Source organism: Hippopotamus amphibius, chromosome 14 (assembly GCF_030028045.1).
Source record: "Hippopotamus amphibius kiboko isolate mHipAmp2 chromosome 14, mHipAmp2.hap2, whole genome shotgun sequence".
NCBI lineage: Eukaryota > Metazoa > Chordata > Mammalia > Artiodactyla > Hippopotamidae > Hippopotamus > Hippopotamus amphibius.
Window position 1 is genome coordinate 64,841,295 of NC_080199.1, and position 22,732 is coordinate 64,864,026.

At 38.3% G+C, this 22,732-nt stretch overlaps 1 protein-coding gene across 3 annotated transcripts; it reads right to left on the reverse strand.

Annotated features, from left to right (window-relative positions):
- Positions 1-5,907: 5,907 nt before the first annotated feature.
- CKAP2 (cytoskeleton associated protein 2) lies at positions 5,908-19,559 on the reverse strand. Of its 3 annotated transcripts, none has more exons than XM_057707806.1 (9): positions 19,425-19,559; positions 18,400-18,484; positions 16,412-16,490; positions 15,418-16,286; positions 14,540-14,744; positions 13,173-13,343; positions 11,343-11,412; positions 8,019-8,274; positions 5,908-7,521 (listed from the first exon to the last, which is right to left on the reverse strand). In XM_057707806.1, exons 1-9 carry the CDS (start codon positions 19,492-19,494, stop codon positions 7,266-7,268), a joined length of 2,061 nt encoding a protein of 686 aa, XP_057563789.1. In that variant the 5' UTR covers positions 19,495-19,559; the 3' UTR covers positions 5,908-7,265. The 3 variants fall into 3 exon arrangements, with proteins under 3 accessions (XP_057563789.1, XP_057563790.1, XP_057563791.1); XM_057707807.1 differs by lacking the exon at positions 19,425-19,559 and adding an exon at positions 19,125-19,237; XM_057707808.1 differs by lacking the exons at positions 18,400-18,484; positions 19,425-19,559 and adding an exon at positions 17,929-18,050.
- Positions 19,560-22,732: the final 3,173 nt, after the last annotated feature.

The following is a 22,732-nucleotide window of genomic DNA, read 5'->3' on the forward strand; positions in this document are numbered from 1 at the left end:
GCTGAGGTGGGGGATGGTGAGAAGAATCAAGGAGTGTAGGATACTTTCAAGATACTTAGCCTTGAAGAGAAGGAGAAAGGGTGATAACCGTGGGTACAGGGACGCACAAGATTATGAGAGTATTTTATTAATGGGGAAATTGTAGTTATATGTTGAGGGATTAATAAACCAATGAAAGGAAAGAGAGGCTGAAAATGCTAGGGAGAGGGGAGCCAGGAAGGTCTAGTTGATCCAGTGTGTTTTTGTTTTTCATTTTATTTTTGACTGTGCCACATGGCTTGCAGGATCTTAGTTTCCAGGACCAGGGATTGAACCCAGGCCCTCTGCAGTGAAAGCACTGAGTCCTAACCACTGGACCACCAGGGAATTCCCCAGGAAGGTCTAGCTGATGGCTTTTAGAGCCCAGGAAGATGATTAGCCTGGGACTAGATGAGGGACAGACAGATTTGCTTCTGAGACCGGAAGAGGAAATAAACATGTGGATGGATGTAGATAATATTAAAGAAGGAGATGGAATCTTGAAAGCCTCCATTTTCTCTATAAAATAGAAAATTAAGTCATCTATAGCATATGGAAGTCTTGAAGAGGAAGGTTTTTTTTTAAATCAAGATTTTTGTATTAGTTTATTAGTTCTATGTTCTGAGTAGTGAGGTTTTGATTACTGTTTTCAGAATACAAGAAGCAGCTTATATGGGCAAAGGTGATAGAGCAGCTCAGAGGTGATTCTAATCCATGACTGTGTAGTCATCTCTAGGAGTGAGAAATTTGGATTAATCCCAAATTGGGGGTTATGTAGGTAACAGAAGTGTGCTAGGATGAGGGAGTTAAGGTGCTGATATAAGGAGATGGACAAGACACACCTTGGTATCTAGATCGAATATCCCTGTGAAGGAAGTGAAGTCTGCAATGGCACCATCCAGTATGTACGCACTAGATGCGTGTGGCTACGGAGCACGTGAAAAGTGGCTGCTTGTACAAATGGAAATGTGCTATAAGTGTAAAATACACACAGAATTTCAAAATGCCCCAGCACTTAAGAAAATAAAATCAGGGGCTTCCCTGTTGGTCCAGTGGCTAAGACTCTGAGTTTCCAATGCGGGGGGCCCGGGTTCAATCCCTAGTCAGGGAATTAGATCCCACATGCCTCAACTTAGAGTTCATATGCTGCAATTAAATATCCCTTATGCCACAACAAAGATCCCACATGCAACAACTAAGACCAGGCGTAGCCAAATAAATAAATATTAAAGAAAAGAAAAGAAAAAATCAGGTGGTGATGGCTGGCCACAGAGCCCGCCCCAGTGGTTGGGAATAAGGCGAGGATTCTTGCCAGCCCATTCGTACTCTACTGGAGATTTTAACTAGCTCAATAAGATAAGAGAAAGAAATAAAAGACATACATTTTAGAATGAAAGAAATATTATTGCCATTATTCACAAATAAGATTTTATGTGTGAAAAGTAATCTACAAGCTTTAGAGTTAATAAATGGATTTGGCAAGATCATTAGATGAAAGAGTAATGCTCAAAATTTAATTGCATTTATTTATGCCAATGTAAAAAAAAAGTAAAAGACCCAAAAAAGTAAAATATATCGTTAATCATTTTGTATATTGATTAAAAGTTAATGCTGAACTGATTTTTTTTTTCTGGCCACACTGCTCAGCTTGCAGGATCTTAGTTCCCCAACCAGGGATTAAACCCACTCCCTTGGCAGTGAAAGCATGGAGTCCTAACCACTGGACTGCCAGGGAATTTTGAACTGATATTTTGAATAAAACATCATGAAATTTAATTGTACCTGTTTCTTTTAACTTTTTAAAAATACTAGAATATTTTAAGTTACATATGTAACTTGCAATATGTTTCTACTTCTAGTGCTGGCCTAGATGGTCACGATGGCGGACTAGAAGTCTGAATGAAGTCAAAGAACCACCATGGCGGGAGCGAGCGAGACAGCTGACGGGAGAGGAGTTGAGAAGAGAACAGGACCATGGTCTGAAGATTTCAGAGCTGGCGCAGTTCTTTGCAAGCCTAAGTCTGTGTTGCCACCTAGGAGTCAGTTGCTGAAGTGAGAGGCACAGTTCATTGGAATGAGAGGTGAGGTCATCGGATGGCATTAACAGGGAGGGAGGAGCTGGTAATCTAGTTCAGGGTTTCTCACCCTCAGCCCTGTCGACAGTTTGGGCTGGATAATTCTTTGTTATGGGGGTGGGGGAGAGGGTGGTTGCCTTGTGCTTTGTAGGTTGTTTAGCAGTTACCTCTGGTCTCTACCAGCCAGATGCTAGCAGTACCCCCTTCCCTCAGTTGTGACAACCTAAACTGTCTTCAGATACTGAAAATGGCCCAGGATGGGAGGAGGGGTGGGGAGAACTGGTGCAGAACAGGCCCTGATTGAGAACCACCAATCCAGCTGGATGCTCTGAGCCTCAAAAGAAGGTGGAAAAGTAATGGTCTTTTTATTTTCTTCCAGTTTTACGGAGATATAGTTGACATACAGCAGAGTATAAGTTTAAGGTGGACAGCATGATGATTTGACTCACCTTATGAAGCGATGACCACAATACGTTTAGTGAACGTGCATCATCTCACACAGATGCAAAATGAAAAAAAAAAAAATTTTTTCCTTGTGATGTGAACACTTACAATTTACTCTCATAACAGCTTTCCTATAAACACACAGCAGTGTTAGTTATATTTACCATGTACATTACATCCCTAGTACTTATCTTATAACTGGAAGTTTGTACCTTTTGACCACCGTCATCAAATTCCCCCTCCTGCCCCGCGCCTCAAATAACCACAATCTGAACTTTTTCTATAGGTTGGTTTGTTTGTTTGTTGAAGTACAGTTGACCTACAACACATTAGTTCCTGGTGCACAACGTACTGATTTGATATTTCTATACATTGCAAAATGATCACCACCATAAGTCTAGGAAAAGTAATGGTCTTTAGGTGATAACAACATAGTAGGCATTTGCAGACAGCACCTCTCGCTTTGCAGAGTATGGTGTAGCATAAGCAAGTAAGAGGTGATTAGAGTCTACTTTCTGTCCCGAGAAGCCGTGTAGATACAACAAACATTTTCAAAATATTAAACAGACATGATGCTCAATGACCTTTGAATCTCAAAGTTAATTTTCCTGAGTTCCTAATGAGATAACAGTTTTAAACTCCAGGCCTTATTGATAGAGAAAAAAGGATTGTCCTAATTTTATAAGCTTCACCTTGTTTATCAGGTGAGTTAGGTCATAGCATACTTTCACCAGAAGCCATGTATTCAGAAATGAGGGAGGCTACAAAGACAGTTTCAAGCAGGTGTGAAACTTCTATACTTCTGAAAACACTGACACAAAGGAAGAGAATAGGTCAGATTGAGAATCGGCTCCACTTGGCATCAGCTAGGGCAGCGTGAAGGCTGGGAGCTGCAGTCACCTGAGAGCTCACTCAGCCACATCCGGCACTTGGGCCAGGGGGCTGGGGGGGCTGGGGTTCCTCGGGCATCTGGCCCTGTGTGGTTAACTCTGGAGTTGAAAACCCCATCACACACAGCGCCCCCACCCTACCACAGTGATTGGAGTTACATATTCTTTTTTTTTGAGATAAGGATCTTAATGCTATACTCTTTTGGGATATATTTCACATATAATAAAATACATTTTAAATGGACACATCGGTGAGTTTTGGCCAAAGCATAGCTGTGTAACTACCATTAACATATGGAACATTTCCATTTTTCCAAAAACTCCACTCTTGTCCTTTTGCAGTCAGTCCCCTACCCCAACCTCTGGCCCCAGGTAACCACTGACCTGCTTTGTCAATATGTGAAGTTTTATCTTTTCTAGAATTTCACATAAATGGAATCATATAGTATGTAATTTTGTGTCTCACTTTTTACTTAGTATGTCTTTGAGGTTCATCTGTGTTGCGGTGTTTATTAGATAGTTCCTTTTTCTTAATGTCTGTTTTCTTTTGCTTAATTTCCTTTGAGTGGATATAGCATACGATGTTTTCTCATTTACCAGTTGATGAGCTTTTGTGTTGTTTCCAGGTTGGGGCTCACGTAAGACTATTACAAACATCTTTGTGTACAGCCTTTGTGGGGCATGTTTTCATTTCTCCTTGATACTTAGGGATGGAATTGCTGAGTCTTACCTACATTTTATATTTTCAACAATTAAATGCCTACTAGATGGTGAGAGTAAATATGAATTTCTGTATGCTGCACCCATACATGACGAGTTTGTTAGCAAGGTAATTAGCTTCTATTCTTTTTTCTCCTTGACACCTCTCCTGTTGAAATCATTGGAGTATTTTCATTTTATATAATGTTTTGTAATCTACAATTATGTGGATTTCACTGTTTTTTGATTTGGTGTGCTTAATGATTCTTTTAAATCTTAAGATTTAATTTTTATTTCACTGGAATAAAACCCCTAGGGATACTTTCAGATAAGATCATGAGCAGTAAAATGAATCTTTGCCTGTTTTGAAAATGCCCTCAAACTTGAATTATTAGCTTGGGCATAGAATTCTAGCATCAGAGTCCATTTTCTCACAGAATTCTGAAAATCTCAAGTGTGGTAAATGGTCTGGCTCCTGAATGTCTCACACTCATTCCCAAAGGTGGAACTCATCCTGCTGCTAAACTCTATGAGCTCTTGCCACACCCTTCAATGTTAAAGACATTTTATAAAAGTGTCTTGCTTAAGAAAGCCCTCCCTGTCCTAAGGAAAAAACGTATTTCACATTTCCTTCTAATATACTTACTTAAATTTAACCATCTATTCTACCGCAATTAATTTCCACAAGTGGTATAGAGATTGAAATTTGTTGTTCTCAAGATGGATAGGTAACTGACTCACAGCTTCTTTTCTCTACCATTTTGAAATGTAAATTTTACCATTTACTAAACTCCCATGTAGTCTTAACTAATGTATTGATCCATGTCAATGAAGAGTTCCTGTGACTTAGAAATGACCTGCAGAACCATATATCAGGTATGGTATTTATATCCAACAAAGCAAAACAAAATTCACACGCACACGTTTATATGTATTTGTATCTGTGTACGTGTGGTAAATGTACAGAAAAGGATTGGGAAGGTTACCATACTTGTGTTACATTTATGAAGGGTAGTGGCATTGGAGTAGAGGAGTTTTGCTTTATCTGTATTTGATTTTAACAAGAATATATTTGGATATACAACTGACAGGCTATCAAAAACCCCAGGCAGGAGCCCCTGCTTTTCTCTGGTTACTTCACTGTTCTCTCTGGTGACCTTTGCTCCCCAACCTTCATGTCACCCAGTGCCTATTTACATTTTCCAGGTCCAACTATATGGAAAAGACTGACTCTCAGTCCTGATTCCAAACACCTATGGAAAGGAGTCTGACAGTCCAACTTGAGTCAGGCGCCCATTCTGGCCTTCAAACAGAGGGGACAGGCAGATAAAAATGATACAGAATGACCAAAGGGGATGTATCTTCACTTCACCCTTCAGAAAGAGCTTCAACTACATAGCTTCTCCATGGTCATATAACTTTTAAGAGAAGGTAGCAGGAGAGCTTTTGAATGTAGGTCTGTTGGATTTCAAGGCTCCATGCACCACCCATCACATTCTTGGAGAGATTTAGCTCAGAAAACACCTAGGTCAGACACATGCTAACTGTTCTTAAGTAACTGAAAAGGAGTTACGCCTAAGTCTCTAAGTGTTAGAACTATGACTGTTTAGGTAGATTTTCCCTCAGCTGAGGAGGAAAAAAACAAAAAAACCCACTCTGTGAAACCTGTCCAAACAGAACAATTTTTCTCAAGCTCTCTTTCACTGAGAGGTTTCAAGCTATGGTATATGGCCTAATGAACACACGGTATGAATGATATAAAGCTGAGAGTATAGGCCAGCTTGAAGTTTATTTCAAAATGGCATATTTTGCGACATTCATACAAAGTACAAAAAAAATTAGTTTTTTAATTTTTATATAAGTAGATTAAGCACATGCTTATTTTAAGTGCTGAAAAACCTAAAGTCCAATCCCACTGTAATGTATTTCAAAGGCAAGGTTCAAATTTATTCACTGTGGTTAAATCACATTTTATATTTGTTGAAAGAAATGTCACTGCAATATCGTTATATATTTTCATTTATTGTATACATACTAGGTACACAGTTTAAAAGGAATAAAAATCCTACTCTCTAGAACATAAGATAATAAATAGAGCAAAGACTGGCACTATTATACAAATAGAATTAATAACATAAATATGTGATTTTCAACCATGTTCATATCATGCATTTTAAAATTAATCTTTTATAATAACTAAATCCTTACTTGAAACTGTAGAGTTGGTAAAGGATGTCTGCCATTTAAGTATTAGTTCAGAGACTTACAAAACAATTTTACTGGTGGTATTTATGTGTGGGGAGACAAGAACTACTTACTGTGTATGACTATCATGTTTTAGGAGACATGATTTAACAGTGAAGTTTTTACATTACAGGGAAGAAATCAATTTTAAGTATTAGTTGTTTTAGAAATACTACCTAAACGAGAATGACATTTATGAAATATTATATATTCCTTCTCTAACTCCATTCTAATAGTCTATAAAGTATATCAAATGAAGGGATGGAAGTTAAAAATTTTAACATTTTAGATAGTAAGCTACAAAAGGAACGTAGAAAGGAACTCAGATTTAAAGTTCTGAATACCCGCTAGCTTTGGCACATTTTCTTTCTTACCACAAAGTATCTTCTCTTAGAAATGGAGTATTTAGTTAACTATCCCTCTTGGTGACCTCGGCTATAATAAACAAGAAACAGACCAAGAGACCACAGGTGCAGACTCACTGGCATTGCTGGAGAGTGACAATGCAGAACCAGGGGCAGAGCCCCAGAGATGCAGGAGAGGACAGCAGCTTGGGCTACCAGAATTGGCTGACAAAGCAAGCTCACTCTGTCGTGACAAAATTTACCTGTCTTAGAGACAGGTTGAGATCAACAAAGTAGAATTAGCTTTCCAACACACAGAAGGCAACACCTGCTATAGAGTGAACATCAGCAGAAGTGCTGACTGCTGTGAATACTTAGGTACTTGGCAACTCCTGACCTAATGGACATACAAAGCCACAACCAACCAACCAACCAACCAACTGCTCTCGGAATAATACAACCCCACTCCTTATCAGAGCTTCAACAAAGCCACCACCAACCAACCAACCAAACACCCTCTGAATAACACAACCCCACTCCTTATCAGAGCTTCACTTCTCTTCTGTCGTGTCAGTCTCCAAGAACATGCGGCACAGGGCTGCATTGGGGCGGCACACAAAGGCGTCAGTTTCACTTCCCAACTCTGTTAACTGTTCCAATGAAGACACACAAGGATAATGGTCTTTTAACATATCTGGCAACTTAGAAGTCTTCTCTTGAAGACGTTGAGAACGTCTAACTGGTGTTAGAAACTTTAGCTCTTTAAATGCAGAATTTGTTTCATCAAATTGCATCTTCTTTTTTACACTAAAAAAGAACCCCACAAAATTATTCCCAGAGTTAAAAAAGCATGTTAACGTTTTCACTTTTACACTATTTATCATACTATAACTTGTAGATTACAATCATGTGACTGCTCGTCCTACAGAAAGATGTCCTGCAAGTTCCTTGAAGTAAGGAACTTTTTCATTTCTCTATTTGTTGTTACAACTTGCACACAAGAGATACTTGAATATCTGTAGAACTGGCTAATTGCTCAATTCCAAAGCCCACTGTTATTAATATACAGAGGTTAAAGTAAAATGATGTAAAAGTTTTTCTTTTTTAGAATGTCAATATTTAAGGAACAGCAAAGAAAATACAGTATTTAAAAGGCAAAATGTTCCAATCACATTTTATTTGTTTGAAACCTTTCTATTAACAAATAGTTCTAATTGGAAGCTATCTTAAAGATTTAAAAATACCACATGCATTATCCCTAAGCATAAAAACAAATCACAACACATTACACTTTAAAAGTTTACCTTTGCAAGTATGGAGTAGTAGACACATTATATTTAATTAAGCAACCTGCCCTAGTTTCTGTATTGAGGGTTTTAACATCACCGGGTGGATCTTCTGTTTTGCCATCTTGCTCTTTTTCACAATCTTGAAATACCACATTTCTAGGATGCTTATTTTCCATTTCTGGTTTTTCTGACCTTAGATTAACACCTATTTCATCAGTGTTGGCTTCTTGGATTTGTTCCTTGGTTGCACATGCCTCCTCAATATTTTCTCCTATAGAAATAGATTTATAGATTAAGCTTTTGGTCAAATTAAAGAACAAGATCAGAAGACAAAGTTATTTATAGTTGGCTAGATTTTCAAAACAATAGAACCAAACTGCTGTCTCCTAACCATTACTTTTTCTAAGCAAATACTGCTAACACTTACTTAACAAATACTTACTCTCTCCTATATGTCAGGGATTATAGATACAAATGTAAGAAGGAAATCATCCCCATCCTTTAAGAAGTTCACCTTCCGTGGAAGAGACATGCTTTAAAATATTATAAAATGAAGAAAATGCTGTAATTTAGGTAAAAACAAAGGGTGATAGGAACCCATAAAAAGAAATAACTGACTTTGCTTGAGGGACAGGGAGATGGCAACGGAAGGCTTCACAAATGACTTTTAGGCAGGATCTTGAAAAATGAATACAAGACAAAAGAAGACAATCTTGGTATGAAGCTTAAAAGACAGTGATCTATTAAGACAACATGTGGGAGGGAGGTGATGAGTTCAGACAGGTATGAAGTTTTGGTTAAAAAAATTCACTGGAGAGATAGATACAATTAGATCTGGTTGCTAAAGAGAATGCTTTAGAATGGCAGGGAATTAAAAAGTAATGATCTGTGATGGTAAGAAGACAGAGCTGTTATCACAGCCTGAGCAAGGTGGTAGAGGTGGACATGGAGAAGGAAGGGCCCAATTTTGGTGTTATTCCTGAGTCAGGACTTGAATGCATGTGAAGGTCTGAAGGAGTGTGGATGTGTGTTAGGGACATTCCTTCTAAAATTTCTTGCTTAGGAGTCTTTAATAATAGAGGAAGATTTTTTCTCTTTTTTGGGAGGAAGAGATGGTGATATGGGGAAGCAGTGAAGGAAAACAAAGAGTTCCAAATAAAACATGTTAGATGTGAAATACTTGTGAGACATCCTGGTAATCCAGTGAGCTGAAAAAACCTTTAAATTTGATTATTAGGAAATTATTAGAATTTTTTTTCCTTTTTTTTTTAGAATCTATTTCATTTTTTTAGAATCTCTATCAACCTATTGATAGAGATTTTTACTAAGTGATGATTTTATTTACATGATAAAGTGAATGTGGTTTAGTGAGAAGTTGAAGTGAGGGAATATCGATTCCTTAATTCAACAAATATTTTTGCAGTAGCACTGGGGCTGCAGTGGTGAGGAGGATCAGACCCAGTCCTTGACAACAGAGTTTAGAGTCTGAAAGACCAGACAAACAAGCAATCAAGTGCATAAAATACTGCACAGAGAAAACCAGCAAGCACAAAACAGGGCATCTCATCTAGTTGGGTGAAGAGGAAAGGTAGACATCAGGGAAGACTACTTCAAGGAAGTGACATGTGAACTGCACTCTAAAGGATAAATAGGAATTTGGTTAAAAGTAGAAGACTGGCTTGGAGAGATCCAGAGGCAAGAGAGAGTATAGCCCCTTCTGGGCGATAAAAAAAAAGTAAAGAAAGAAATCAGGGATGCGGAAGACAGGGAGTGACAAGAGGCTGGGATCAGGAATCTAAGCAGATGAGTGACAGGACATTTTGGCTGCAGTCTTGAGAACAGATTGGAGCCAGAGTAGAAAAGCAGGAAACTACATAAGGAAAGCATTGTTGTAGTCCAGGTAAGAGCTGTCAGTGATCGTGACTATAGTAATGCGAGTAAGGATGGAGACAAGAGGACGGATTTTAAGAGACGTTTAGGAAGTTAAACTGAATTTGATTAGCTAGGGAACAGGGGTGGGAAAGAGAGAGTGAAATACAACCCCAAGATTTCTGGCTTGGAGAACTCGACAGTGTCGCTCACTGAGATAGGGAACCAAATGAAGGATAAGGTTTAGGGAAAAATGATGCAGTCAAGTTTGGATTAGTGGGATTGAGGTATCTGAGAGACAACCAAGTAGTACTTATCTCTCTTATTATTTCCCAATGATGTTTTTTGCTATTTACAAATAATTTTAATCTATAAAACAAATTGTATACCTAGAATTTATAATTATACATTTCGAAAGCCAAGAGTTTATGGACAGCATTTCTTTTTCCATCTAAAGACAAATATTCCATCACCTGGAAAGATTCCACTAACTGGTGTTATTCTATTAAGGAAAAAAAAAAGGTACGATAACTGAATCTGATTTAAATACTGGTTTTCTCTTTCTACATATCTCTAGAGCCAGTGAGAATTATGAGGAAGAAGGCTCTATTTATGAAATTCTTATTTCCACTTCACTGTCTTTAGCACAAAGACACAGGATTGGGTTATTCTTTTTAAAATTTAATTGAGGTATAATCGACATATATTAGCTTCAAGTGTACAACATGATTTGATATTTGTATATATCATGAAATGATGACAGTACATTGTGAAATAACATCTGTCCCCATACACAGTTACAAATTTTTTTCTTGCGATGAGGAGTTTTAAGATTTACTCTCGCAGCAACTTTCAGATATGCAATACAGTATATTATCTACAGTCACCATGCTGTACTTTGCATCCTCAGGACTTATTTATTTTATAAATGGTAGTTTATATTTTTTGACCCCCTTTATCCATTACAATGGGTTGGACTACTCTTAAACCTTCCTCCTCCTTTGGTTTGTGGTATACTCGTCTTTCCTCGTGTTTCCTCCTGTCTCCCTGACCATTCCCTCTTAAGCTCCTTCATTAAATACAGTCAGTAAGATCGGATCTTATACATCTTCTGTATGTTCCACTGGGGCATAATAACAGCAAGCATAAATAAAATATTCTCTGTTGAATTAAAAAGTCTTTAGAGATCATCTAGTCAAACTGCCTCATTTTTAAGACAGGAAATTAAGGCCTAGAGAGCTAAGGTAACTTTCACAGACACGTGATAACAAATTTGGATTTTGAACCAGACCTCCTATTTTAAAATTATTTATGCTATGTAAAGCCAATGGATTTCAGAAGTACATCAACAGAAGTATGAGGAAAGAAACAACTTAGATATTTGAAAAGTTTAAAAAGATAAAAGAAAAAATAATTCAGCAAAGAAACAAATCGCAATTCACTTGAAGGAAACAAAAGAAATTCACTTACCAACTTTAACTTTTTCTAGGCTCTTTACTGTCAGAATGTCAACAATCGCATGTCGCATCTCTTCAATAGGCTTAATTTTTTTTAATGAAGAAAGCAGACCCATATAAGTTTTATATTTTCAGATATTAACTAGGTTGTCCAAGTTGAAAATATTAAAACCAGTGATTAAATTTCATATTTTAAAATAAAGCTGGACCATTTCTCTCAGAACACTTATTCTGCCACTCAAATTGAAAAAAAATGACTGTCTTTTCCAAATAAAAATGAACTTAAAGGACAGAATTTCACCAGTTTAAAAAATTTCCCTGTAATTTTTCTTATGCCTATGGTAAGTATTACTGATTGCCTGATACGAACAAAATGAATGAACAAGTAGCAAATTAAGACTATTAATATCTATCAAAGAGCTGCTTATATTAAGTTAACTCTAAATTTATATTAGCTTCTTCCTTTTCTCCTCCATCCAAGTCGATGGTTATTTTTGTTTCATGTGCTATTAAATGCATCTCTGAAGAGTTCAAGGTTGATCAGCCTAATATTTCATTCATTTCAAAATTCAACAGTTTAGTAAGCATTCATTATGTGTCAGATATTATAAGTACTTACTATGTTCCTTTGAACCACAATGCCTGCTAATGCAATATATTCAAAATATTATACAAAACGGAAGCTCAGGCTCATATTCTTAATTCTAGAACTTAGTCCTGAACTACTCACCCATCTGGCTTTCAATTTTCTTGGCTAATTTTGATCCTTGTTTTCCAATATCTGTTCTGGTCTCACATCTTTCTCTTTACACTACTGCTTTCTCTGTGAACACCTGGCTCTAGTTTTGCATCCTAGCCATACTTTCATAAGCTGCCGTAAGTAATGTCCCTTCTAGTTCAGTGTAGTAGGGACCTGACAGTCTCTTCCAGGTGAGATTATGTCAAATACGATAACCCTTCAACAAAGTGTTTTTACACGTAACAGCCATAGAGAGAATATCTGCTGAATATTTGATTTTTGGTTCAGGTGAAAGATCCTTTAGTATCCTTTGCTGATACTAAAGGATACAGACCTTTCTTAATGAAAGGCTAAAAAGAAAATTAAAAAAAAACTTTGTAAGCAATTTCCAAGAATGCGTTTCTGAGAAACTTGATCAGAAGGAAATACATTTCAGGAATATCTGTCCATAAAAACAAAAAAACCAATCAAATCAAAAAAACCCCTCAAGATACAATTTATTCTATACCCAGGGCGTTTTTTGGTAGCAGCACACTAGGAAGAGGTGACAGGTGTGATATCAAACCACTATGGTGGTAATAATGTCAGAGAAATTAATTTATTGCCATTTTCTATATGTGACTGGACCAAGCACATGGCATATAACTGTGAGTCCATAAAGATATACTCCTAAAGTGAAAGAGAGTTCTCTCACCAAGCTAGCAGAGCTGGCTAACATTTTAAAAGTTAATTTAATTCCATTTGCTTCTGTTCAATAACTACATTTTAATACTGAAAATTCAGTCTCCCAGTAGACTTCTCAACTAGAGAATGTATAAAATGACAAATTGTGCTAAAATGTTTCTCACAGTAATAAAATATTTCTCATGAAATGCATATTTCAGCTTATATCCCCATTTTCTAAGGTCTGATTATCCCTAGTCCATGAGCAAGTTTTTAAAAGGTTGAGAAACAGCCTTTTTAATGTGCAATTCTTGTGGCCTTTAAAAAATTCATTACTGCCACATATATAACCACAGTTTATCAAGTTATCTGGTGATGTGTTGCAAAATAATTATGAATTATTTACACTATAAAAATAAAGACAGTAAGTTTTAATCTCACCTGAGCTCCTGCCAGAATGGCCTTCTCATAAATTGCGATAATATTTTCGATAGGACTTGTGACTGGTTCAATGCGTGCAAGGCATATCCAATATTTAACAAGTTTTTTGGCATCTGGAATATTTTTAATCAGGTCATTCAGTGTAACCAATACTTCTTCTTTTGGACATCCCTAAAATAGCAAGAAATAAACTGAGTGATGTCATTTAGCCTACAAACTATGAACAATTCAGTAAACTTACCATAATCAAAGTCAGTGATAAAGAAAGAAAAGGTTGGTAGAAAATTACTCAGAAAATATTCACCATCATCCTCCTCACCCCAGACTTACTCTAAATGGCCAGCAAGAAGCAAGCATATCTGTCAAAAGTCAGACGCAAAGGAAAAAGAAATACTAGTTGAGAAAAATATCAGTAAAAAAATCACTAACACTCTACTTGACCTTGGTGTTCATCCTCTTATATATTATGAGATTCTATTTGTTAATACTTCATTTAGAATTTTTGCGTCTACCAAATGCTTATGAGAATAGCTTGCAAGTTTTTTCTTCAATTGTCTTTGTCAAGTTTTGATAGTAAGAGTAAAATGAACCTATGATGGTTTATGTAATTAAGAGCTATATATAGTTAAGTAGTAGGGCAGAAAAATTCAATAAAAAACCCCAGCAGAACAGAAATAAGAATAGAGTCAGTTTCCCTGACTATAATTTTCACTGGTCGTCAGAACCACAAAAAGTTGAAAGATGCTCTAGAGAAAGGTTTGAAACCACGCTCTGTACATTCAGTCCTCCTACAGATCTTAGATACTAGTGAGTGACCAAAGCAAGCTTCAGGAGAAGTCAGGAAATAAAAAACACATTCTGAAGCTGATTATCACACCCATAGGAGTTCTGGTCCAAATTATAAAATTCTACAGTTCAAGACCACGATGATATTGCTTTAGATTAATGAGAATTTGTTTGTAACTATTTTAGTTAAATATAATCTGTGATAATAATTTGTGTTGCTAGTCTAGTAAAGTATGGAATGAGTGGAAAAAATGTGTGAATATGTTGGATGAATGTGAAAAACAGAAATATCAGAGTGAATATCTACCCCCAGCCCACTCTATATTAGCATCTTAGACGAATACAATATTTATAACTCAACTGAAAAAATCTAAGTATCCCTTTGATATATTTACATGAACTCAATAAGAATGTACTCCATTAAAAGCTAAAGAGAAACAATCTCACAGTTAACATTGTCTCCATAACACTGCTCACACAATTGGTCAAAAAAGATTGACAATATAATTTAATGAGATATTGCTGATGAAGGTAATTTGCAAACTATAAACTACTACACAAATATAAGATAAAGACTCTACCTCATCAATCAGGTTTAGGCATTCAGAAACTGTCTTGTTTACTTTTTCAGTAAACAATCGTTGTTCGTCTTCTTCTGCCATGGTAGTCCAGAAGGACCCAACTGGTTTTTCATTTTGTGCTTGGGGCTCAGGCTGGGTGACCACTGCGCTCGGAGGCCTTTTCAGTGCTCTTCCTTTGCCAGCTTTCCACTCATTCAGACGAGCTCTACAGTTAGAAGCAGCATATAAACATTACTGTAATACTGACGACAGAATGCCGTCAGACAGAGTGAAAGTTAAAAACACATTTCAAATCTTTTAATTGTACACTAGTGGCACACACATAGTTCACCAGCTTGAAGAAAAAGAATTATGGAACCCAGCAATGTTAATGATATGCTCAGAGACCCAAGAATGAACTTTTAAATGGAGAGGTTATAAAGTATTTCCCAATTTTGTTAAGTATTTTAACTTAGATCACATAAAACAACCTAATTAAACATATGTAAGTACAATAACTTTTTTTTTTAAGTTTTTTTTGATGTGGACCATTTTTAAAGTCTTTATTGAATTTGTTACAATATTGCTTCTGGTTTTTTTTTAATGTTTTGATTTTCTGGCCGAGAGGCATGTGGGGATCTTAGCTCCCTGACCAGGGATCAAACCCGCATCCCTCTGGAAGGCGAAGTCAACCACTGGACCGCCAGAGAAGTCCCTCAGGTACAGTAACTTAGGACATAAAGTTACTGCACTGCATGGTAAAAATCTGCTTAAATTAATTTGCATATGACTGAAGAGAATCCACATACAAAAACTCTAATATATTCAAGGAAATGATAAACCAAATTCACAAATGGCACCCTACTGAAAATTAAGCTAATACATTTACATCTACTTACTTTCTCTCCTCTGCAGTTTCCTTGGGCTGAGTCCATCTACTGTCAACAGCTGCTTTCACCATGGTATGTCTGCGCAGGTCAATGCTTTTGGACTTTTCTATCAGTTTAGTATTAGAAGACGAAGCAGGCCTGGCTACCATTTCAGATGTCATGCTTCTTGATAGTGTCTTATTTCTTTTTATGTCCTGAGAAGAACTGGTTTTGACACTAGATGAAACTGTATCTAATTGTAATAGTTCTTTATCTCGAGGCCCCTTCCGAACTGTAACATTGGCAGACGCCCTACTGATGCCTTGTTTCATGGCGTCCTGGGTGTTACTCTGCTGACTTCTAATAGGAGGTCGCACAAGTTGACTGCTCTGAGATGTAGTGCCCACAAATTTAGTGGCTGTTGTCATATGTGACGCTCTATCACTTTTCACTGTTACACTACTGGCACCTACAGGCTGAGGCTTTGTGGCTTTAGAGACAGTAGCTGAAAGTTTCTTTGTTGTTGCAGAACTCTCATCTCTGACTTGTAGAGGTTTTCTAAAGGAATTAATCTTAGACTGAACAATCTGGCCACGATAAGATCCAAGCACAGGTTTCTTGGGCATGTTAGCATCTTGCTTTGGTTTTTCTGTAGTCATTTGTTTCTTTTTACTATTGTTTTTAAGGTGAAATGCTTGGCTTAATGTCATATGTTGACTTTGGGGGTCATCTTTAATTGGTAACAATGGCAGAGTTTCATTATTATCCTCAAAATTAAGTGGATCAATTGTTATAGTTGAATTGGTTAATTCATTAGAAGGTTTTAAAGGAATACAGTTTTTTTCCATTGTTATATTATTTTTGATCCCAGTAGGTCTACCGACATTCTCTTTATCAGCCTAAAAGAGTTATTTAAGACAAATCAGTATTTCAGAACTCATTTCTTTCAGAAATAGTTTAGGAAAAAAACTTCTTTAGGAATGAAGGAAAAGGGACGGTTTATGAGGGCTATTCCATATCTTACCATCTTTGTCTTAAGTTTCAGAGCTTTTGTCTCTTCTTGGATCTGGCCTTCAGATGTCTTCACTCTCTGGTCTCTACCACTTTAAAAAAAAAAAAAAATCTGTACCAAGGACGGTTCCTTTTTGCGGGGAGGTATGGGGATATAACGATTATCTGACTTAGTAGTTTTAAATTGAGGCAAGAACTGAGCAGAGATTTATTTGTCCTAAACAAAACTTTTCTCTAAGCCATTCTCTAGTCATTCAAACAAGTCTTCAAAAATCTTTATTAAGCAACACTTTCTTTGGTTAGTTTTAAGTACTCAGCACCAGACTTACATTGAAAAAAATAGCTCTCCTAAAAGAAATCCAAAAATTTCTACACATGCTCACAATTTAATTTGTTAATTAAGGTGGGTTGTAGTTTCTAGATGGCATTGCATTTAGAGTATATTTCCAAAGCAAAAACTTTTTCAAGAATTAAGCCTAAACTCCTTTTTACAGATATAGGCTGGTTAGTACAGGCTGTGAGAACCTCTTAGCAAGTGATTCTGTATTCCATGAACAGAGGGGAAAAAAAGGGTCAATTAGACATGCTTTTGATTCTAAGGCAGATTTCAAGTTCAGAGATGTAAAAATGTGAACAAAACATACATTTTTTTTAAAGCTATGTTTTAGAGTCAATGAAATTTGATATCTCTATAGTTGAGTTTAGAATGTTCTTTTCTTCCCATCGTGTATAAGAATCCTCTAAACCCCATGACCCAGTTGGATCCCTTATTTAAATAAGTAGTTGAGAGTCACTGTCTTATTTGAATTAATGTTCTCGTTGCTTTCTCTCTAGTAATCTCATTCTACCCCAAGGTTTTAAATAAATACCATCTACACACTGACAACTCCCAAGTTTCTATCTCTAGTCCCATTCTTACCCTTGAACTTGAGACATCACTATTTGGCATCCCCACTTGGATGTCTTACTGCTACCTCAAACTTAACGTGGTCAGAACAGAATTCTGGATTCTCTCATTCCTCCCTCAGGCTTCCCATCTCAGTACATGGTATCACTATCAACTCAGTTATTCAAATCAAAAGTCTAGGACCATCTTTTTGTCTTAAACAAAAAATTGGGATTTGTGAAAGAAAAAGGTTATTCTAAAGTAAAGCAACTAATTAATGTAAGATAAATTTAAAAAAAAATTTAATTTGGAAACAATGCCAAACTTATATTAAGTTGCAAAATTATAAATAATTCAAAGAATACTCATATACTCTCTACCCAGATTCGCCTGTTGTTAACATTTTACCCACATGCATTATCAACTGCACTGTTTCTGAACATGTCTATGTGTGGAGTATATACAGCTTTTTACCTGAACCTTTCAAGTTAAGTTACATACATGATGGCTCTTTACCCTTAAATACTTCAATGTTTATTTCCTAAAAGAGGAATTTTCTGTTACATAACCACAGAACAGTAGTCAAATTCGTAAGTTTACCTTGATTTACCACTTTAATCTATTGTTCATAGTTGAAAACTGACCTTTATAGCATAATGTCCTTTATAGCATTTTGCCTTCCACTATTAAATACTGCATAAGGGTCAGGTAGTGAGTTTAGGTGTCATATCTCTTTAGCCTCCTTTAACCTTGGACATTCAGGATCATCTTCAATTCTATTTTTTCTTTTACATCCCATATCTAATCCATCACCAAGGCCTGCCGGCTCTATCTCCTAAATATAAGCAGAATCTGAGCTTCATACCCTGGGGAAGGGTATGAAGCATTCATCAAGACAAAATATATCAATAAGTAGAGTACCTAATATAAAGAAATACCAAATAAAATACTGGATTAAATAAAATGTTATTAAAGTTCATTTCATATTTAAAAACAGAACTTTCAGAATGTGGCTACTAGAAAATTTTAAATTACACATATGGCTTACATTACATCTTTACTGGATAGCACTTATATAATTTGACAGATGTGAAGTGAAAAAAATTTGAGCTCACCTGGATAATATCTGATTTTCCTGTTTGTGTGCAAAAAAAGTTTTTCTTTTTAACAGGTGCTCCTTGAGTTTTTGTCTTCTTTGCTCTAAATAACAAAAGAGCCACAGGTCAACATCAGCTACAATAACATCAAGTAAAATACCTACTAAATGAAGGTTTAACTTCGAAAAATGTTCTACCTGAGATTACATCTTGTATATAACAGAAAATTTCCCAAATCACTACTGCCTTTGAAAAATAATCACATCTTAAAATGACTGTTACTATAACTAGGGCCCCATAACCACTCTGTACAAGAATCACATTCTCTACTGTCTGAAGGTGAAAAGTCTGGAGAACATCATTTTCAACAATACAGTTCCTGAAAGCCAAGCTTTAAGAAGGTAAACGGTAGAGATGAGACACCAGAATTGGGTGAGAATTTTCTTGTTTTCCCATGCGTAGGACAAGAAACACCTATGATTTCTGACGACACGGCCAACCCTAGATTTCTATAAAGGCCAAGCCGACAAGTGTTACATACGAAGCATCGGATGAACACACCCGTCCCTCCAGAAACTAACTCTCCGCGCGGGAGGCGGGAGTGCCCCGCGCAGGCGCAGTCAGCTCCCAGCGCAGACGCGGCCCCGCCCCCGCGGGCCCTGGTCCCGAACTCGCATCCCCAGCCGGAGCCCCGCACACACCCCCTCCCCCACCCCCACCCCCGGCTAAACGGATCCCCTCACCGTAGGCCCGTCTCCGCCACCGCCGAGTCGCAACCGCGCGCGAGGCGTCCACGCCGCCCATTCACACCACGGGGCGGGCACCGCTCGGACCGTCCGTTTCACAGACGCCGAGAAGGCGGCCGCGAGAGGCCGAGCACACCATCCAAGGCTTCTCGAACGACTGGACGGGGCGGCAGCTGGTCTGCGGACCCAAGGCCCTGACGGCCTTGCCCGTCCCCACCACCCCCGGCGGCCGCCCCGGTCCCTCTGGCAGACGATCCGCCCGCCGGCGCGCGCCGCTCCCGCCTCCGCGGCCCTCACCTCTGAACGCGGACCGGGCCCTCTGACTCGGAGGCAGCTGCAGGTCCTCGGGCACGGCGGGGGTGCTCATCGCAGCTCGGGGCCGGGAAGCGAGCCTCGGACGGAACCGCAGCACTCTGCCGCGAGGCGTGCCGGGCTCTGCCTTACACTGCTCGCCCGCCGCCTCCGCCCATTGGTGCCCGGCGTGAATTGAATGGGCCAATGGGCGCAGGGGGGCGGGACCTGCTCTGCGGTTGAGGGGGCGGGGCCTGCGCTGCGGTTGCAGGGGCGGGGCCGGCGCCCGCCCAGTTCTGTTAGAACCGCGCTGGACTGCATCCCTAGGTTTTCAAACCTAAGCAGCGCGGTTGGTCCTGGACTTGGCTACGTGGGAGGAGTGGGAGTGCTGAGTCCCTGCTCTGTAGCAGATAGGCCTCGTATTTACACGCTCACAGCGCATTGAGGAAGGCAGAGGAGAAAAGTGTTGTTTGGCGGGTTCACCGAGGAGGAGGATTTTAAGCACCCACTGCTGTACCGAGAGCATGTGTATTTCCCGTTCACAAATATTACTCCATTGCCGCATCACAGCTCTGAAGTGGGAAGATATCATCTCCTGGTTCACAGATAAGGGGACACGCTCAGAAGTCATTTGTCCACTTTTGCACAGATTGCAAAGAGGAACTGAAATTTGGGTCTACTTTCCTCTATACTACCAGATGAGAAAAAGAAGAGAAAGAGAAAGGGCTAAAATGGGGATAGACCTTTCTTTTATAATCCTGTGAAGGTAAAAATCAGCATTTGTTGTAGACATTTTGTGTTTGTACGTTTGTGTGCTGCCGTAATCTTACAGTCATCTAAAAATATTACCTTCATAAAACCCTCGCGAATACCCAATGGATAAGACAAAGTGAAATAATTCAGAGGTAGATGGTTTTGTGGGTGATGGTGGGGGGAGAAATAGGGAGAGTTCTGGGCTGTGCCTTTCTGGTTTTAGGCGCAGGGATCATACCATTTCTCTGCCTTGCTTGATCACTGAAGCTAGAGTTGGCTGGACTGCTTCAGCCAGGTTTGAAATGTGGAGACAGAGACGGTAAGATGCAATTTCTATCTCCTCTGCCCATGTGTGGGGGCCTCCACAGATGGCTCTCTACTGTGGTCAGTTTTTCCTATCTTTCTCTGCTTTTTCTGTCAGGCATTTTATGCTAGCATCTTGCTAAGTTAGTCTGGGATATTCTATAGTTTTCTTTTCTTGATGAGGTGTCCCATTATTTAGTGTAACTTTGCCTGCACTTAAGGCCTTAAGTTTCTACACTTATGGTTCTACACTTAAGAACCAGCAACCAAATAGCACCCATGACCATCCCTAAGACATCACTGCTGTTTAGATACTACTGTGAATATTGTCGATTATTTACTAAAGTTTTATCAGACAGCTTGGGTAACCAGGGATTCCCATTAAGCCATGGAGAACAGTTTAACAAAATAGAACAGTTAAAAAGTAACTCAAGAACTTCCATAGCATTATGCTAATTGAAAGAAGCCAGCCACAACAGGTCACACACATGGTATGATTCCATTTACATGAAATATCCAGAATAGATAAATCCATAGAGACACAACACAGTTTGGGGGCTGCCAGGGACTGTGGTTAGAGGGGAATGGGGAGAGACCACTTAACAGGTATGGGGCTTTACTTTGGAGTGATGGAAATGTTTCGAAACTAAGTAGAGGTAATGGTTGTACAACATTGTGAATGTATCAATGCCACTGAACTGTTCACTTTCATTTTATGTTATGCGAATTTCAGTATTTTTAAAAGTGGGAGTGGTTAAAAAAACAACAAAGTTACTAAAAGGAAACTGTGGCAGATCTCAATAGGCTGAGATGGTGAGGTTTTCCAACATGGTAATTCTCCTCTAATCTCCAGACTCACCCATTCCAAGACTAGTATCTTTTAAAGACACTTTAAAAATATCATCATCCCACAATTGTTGGAGAGAAGGCAGATCATTTTCTAAAAGATCCAAAGAGAAGACTTCCTTCCAGAACGGGTCTCTGCCAACCACAGCCGACCATGAAACCGTAGCCACCTGAGGTATCAATGATCAGCTTCGGTTATTCTTCCTGTGGTCATGTGAAACTGGGAGAGCTATTGTGAGAGGAAAGGGTGGGATAATCCAAGGAATAGAAGGAAGACAAGGACGCAAAGTCCAGGGCAGAGAGAGCCTCAAGAAAGAGGGATGGTCCAGGGTTGACCACTGAAGAGGTTTGGTATGATTGGGACTGGAAGGAACTGTTGGATTCAGAAGCTAGGAGGTTCTGGCAAAACATTCTATGCAAAAGTACAAAATATTGTGAAGAGAAATAAATCCTAAATAAATGGAGAGATATTAGTATGCTTATGGATCAGAAGATCCTGTATTGTAAGATGTGCATTCTCTCCAAGTTGATCTGTTTATTCCCACCCCAGTCAAAATCCTAGAAGACATTTCTATAGAAATTGACAGTTGGATTCTAAAATTCAAATGGAAATGCACAAGATCTGGAGAGGCAAACAATTGTGAAACAAAAAAGTTGGAGGACTAACACTTACCTGATTTCAAGATGTATTATGAAGCCACAGTGTATCAAGACAGTGTAGTGTTGCTGTAAGGGAAGACCCCCCCCCAAAAAAATCACTGGAATACGATTGAGATTCCAGAAATATATTCAAGCCTCTGTGACCAATTGATTTTCTACAAAGTTTCTTAAGACAACTTGATGCATGAGAGGAATGATCTTTTCAACAAATTGTGCTGGGACATCTGGATATCCACATACAAAATATTAACCATGACCTTTACCTCAGCCCTTGTACAGAAAAAAAAACCTGCAAAACAAACCGAAATAAACCTCAAAATAGAACTAGACCTAAACGAAAGAACCCAAACTATAAAACACCTAGAAGAAAACATAGGAGAAAATCTTAGGGACTTAAACAGGAGACAACATGAACGATGAAACAATACACTGGATTTCATCAAAGGACTTTTTGCTCTTCAAAAGACTCTTTAGAAAACTGCAAAGTAAGCTACAGAGTTAAAGAAAATATTTGCAAAACATTTTATAAAGGACTTTTATCTAGAATATGTAAGAACTCTGACAACTTAATTATTTAAACATGCAAAAATATTGCACTTCACAAGATATAGAAACTGAAGACAAGCACATGGAAAGATGCCTAACATCATTGGTCATCAGGAAGATGCAGGGACTTCCCGGGTGTGGTTAAGACACCACCCTTCTAATGCAGGGGGCACAAGTGTGATCGCTGGTTGGGGAATTAAGATCCC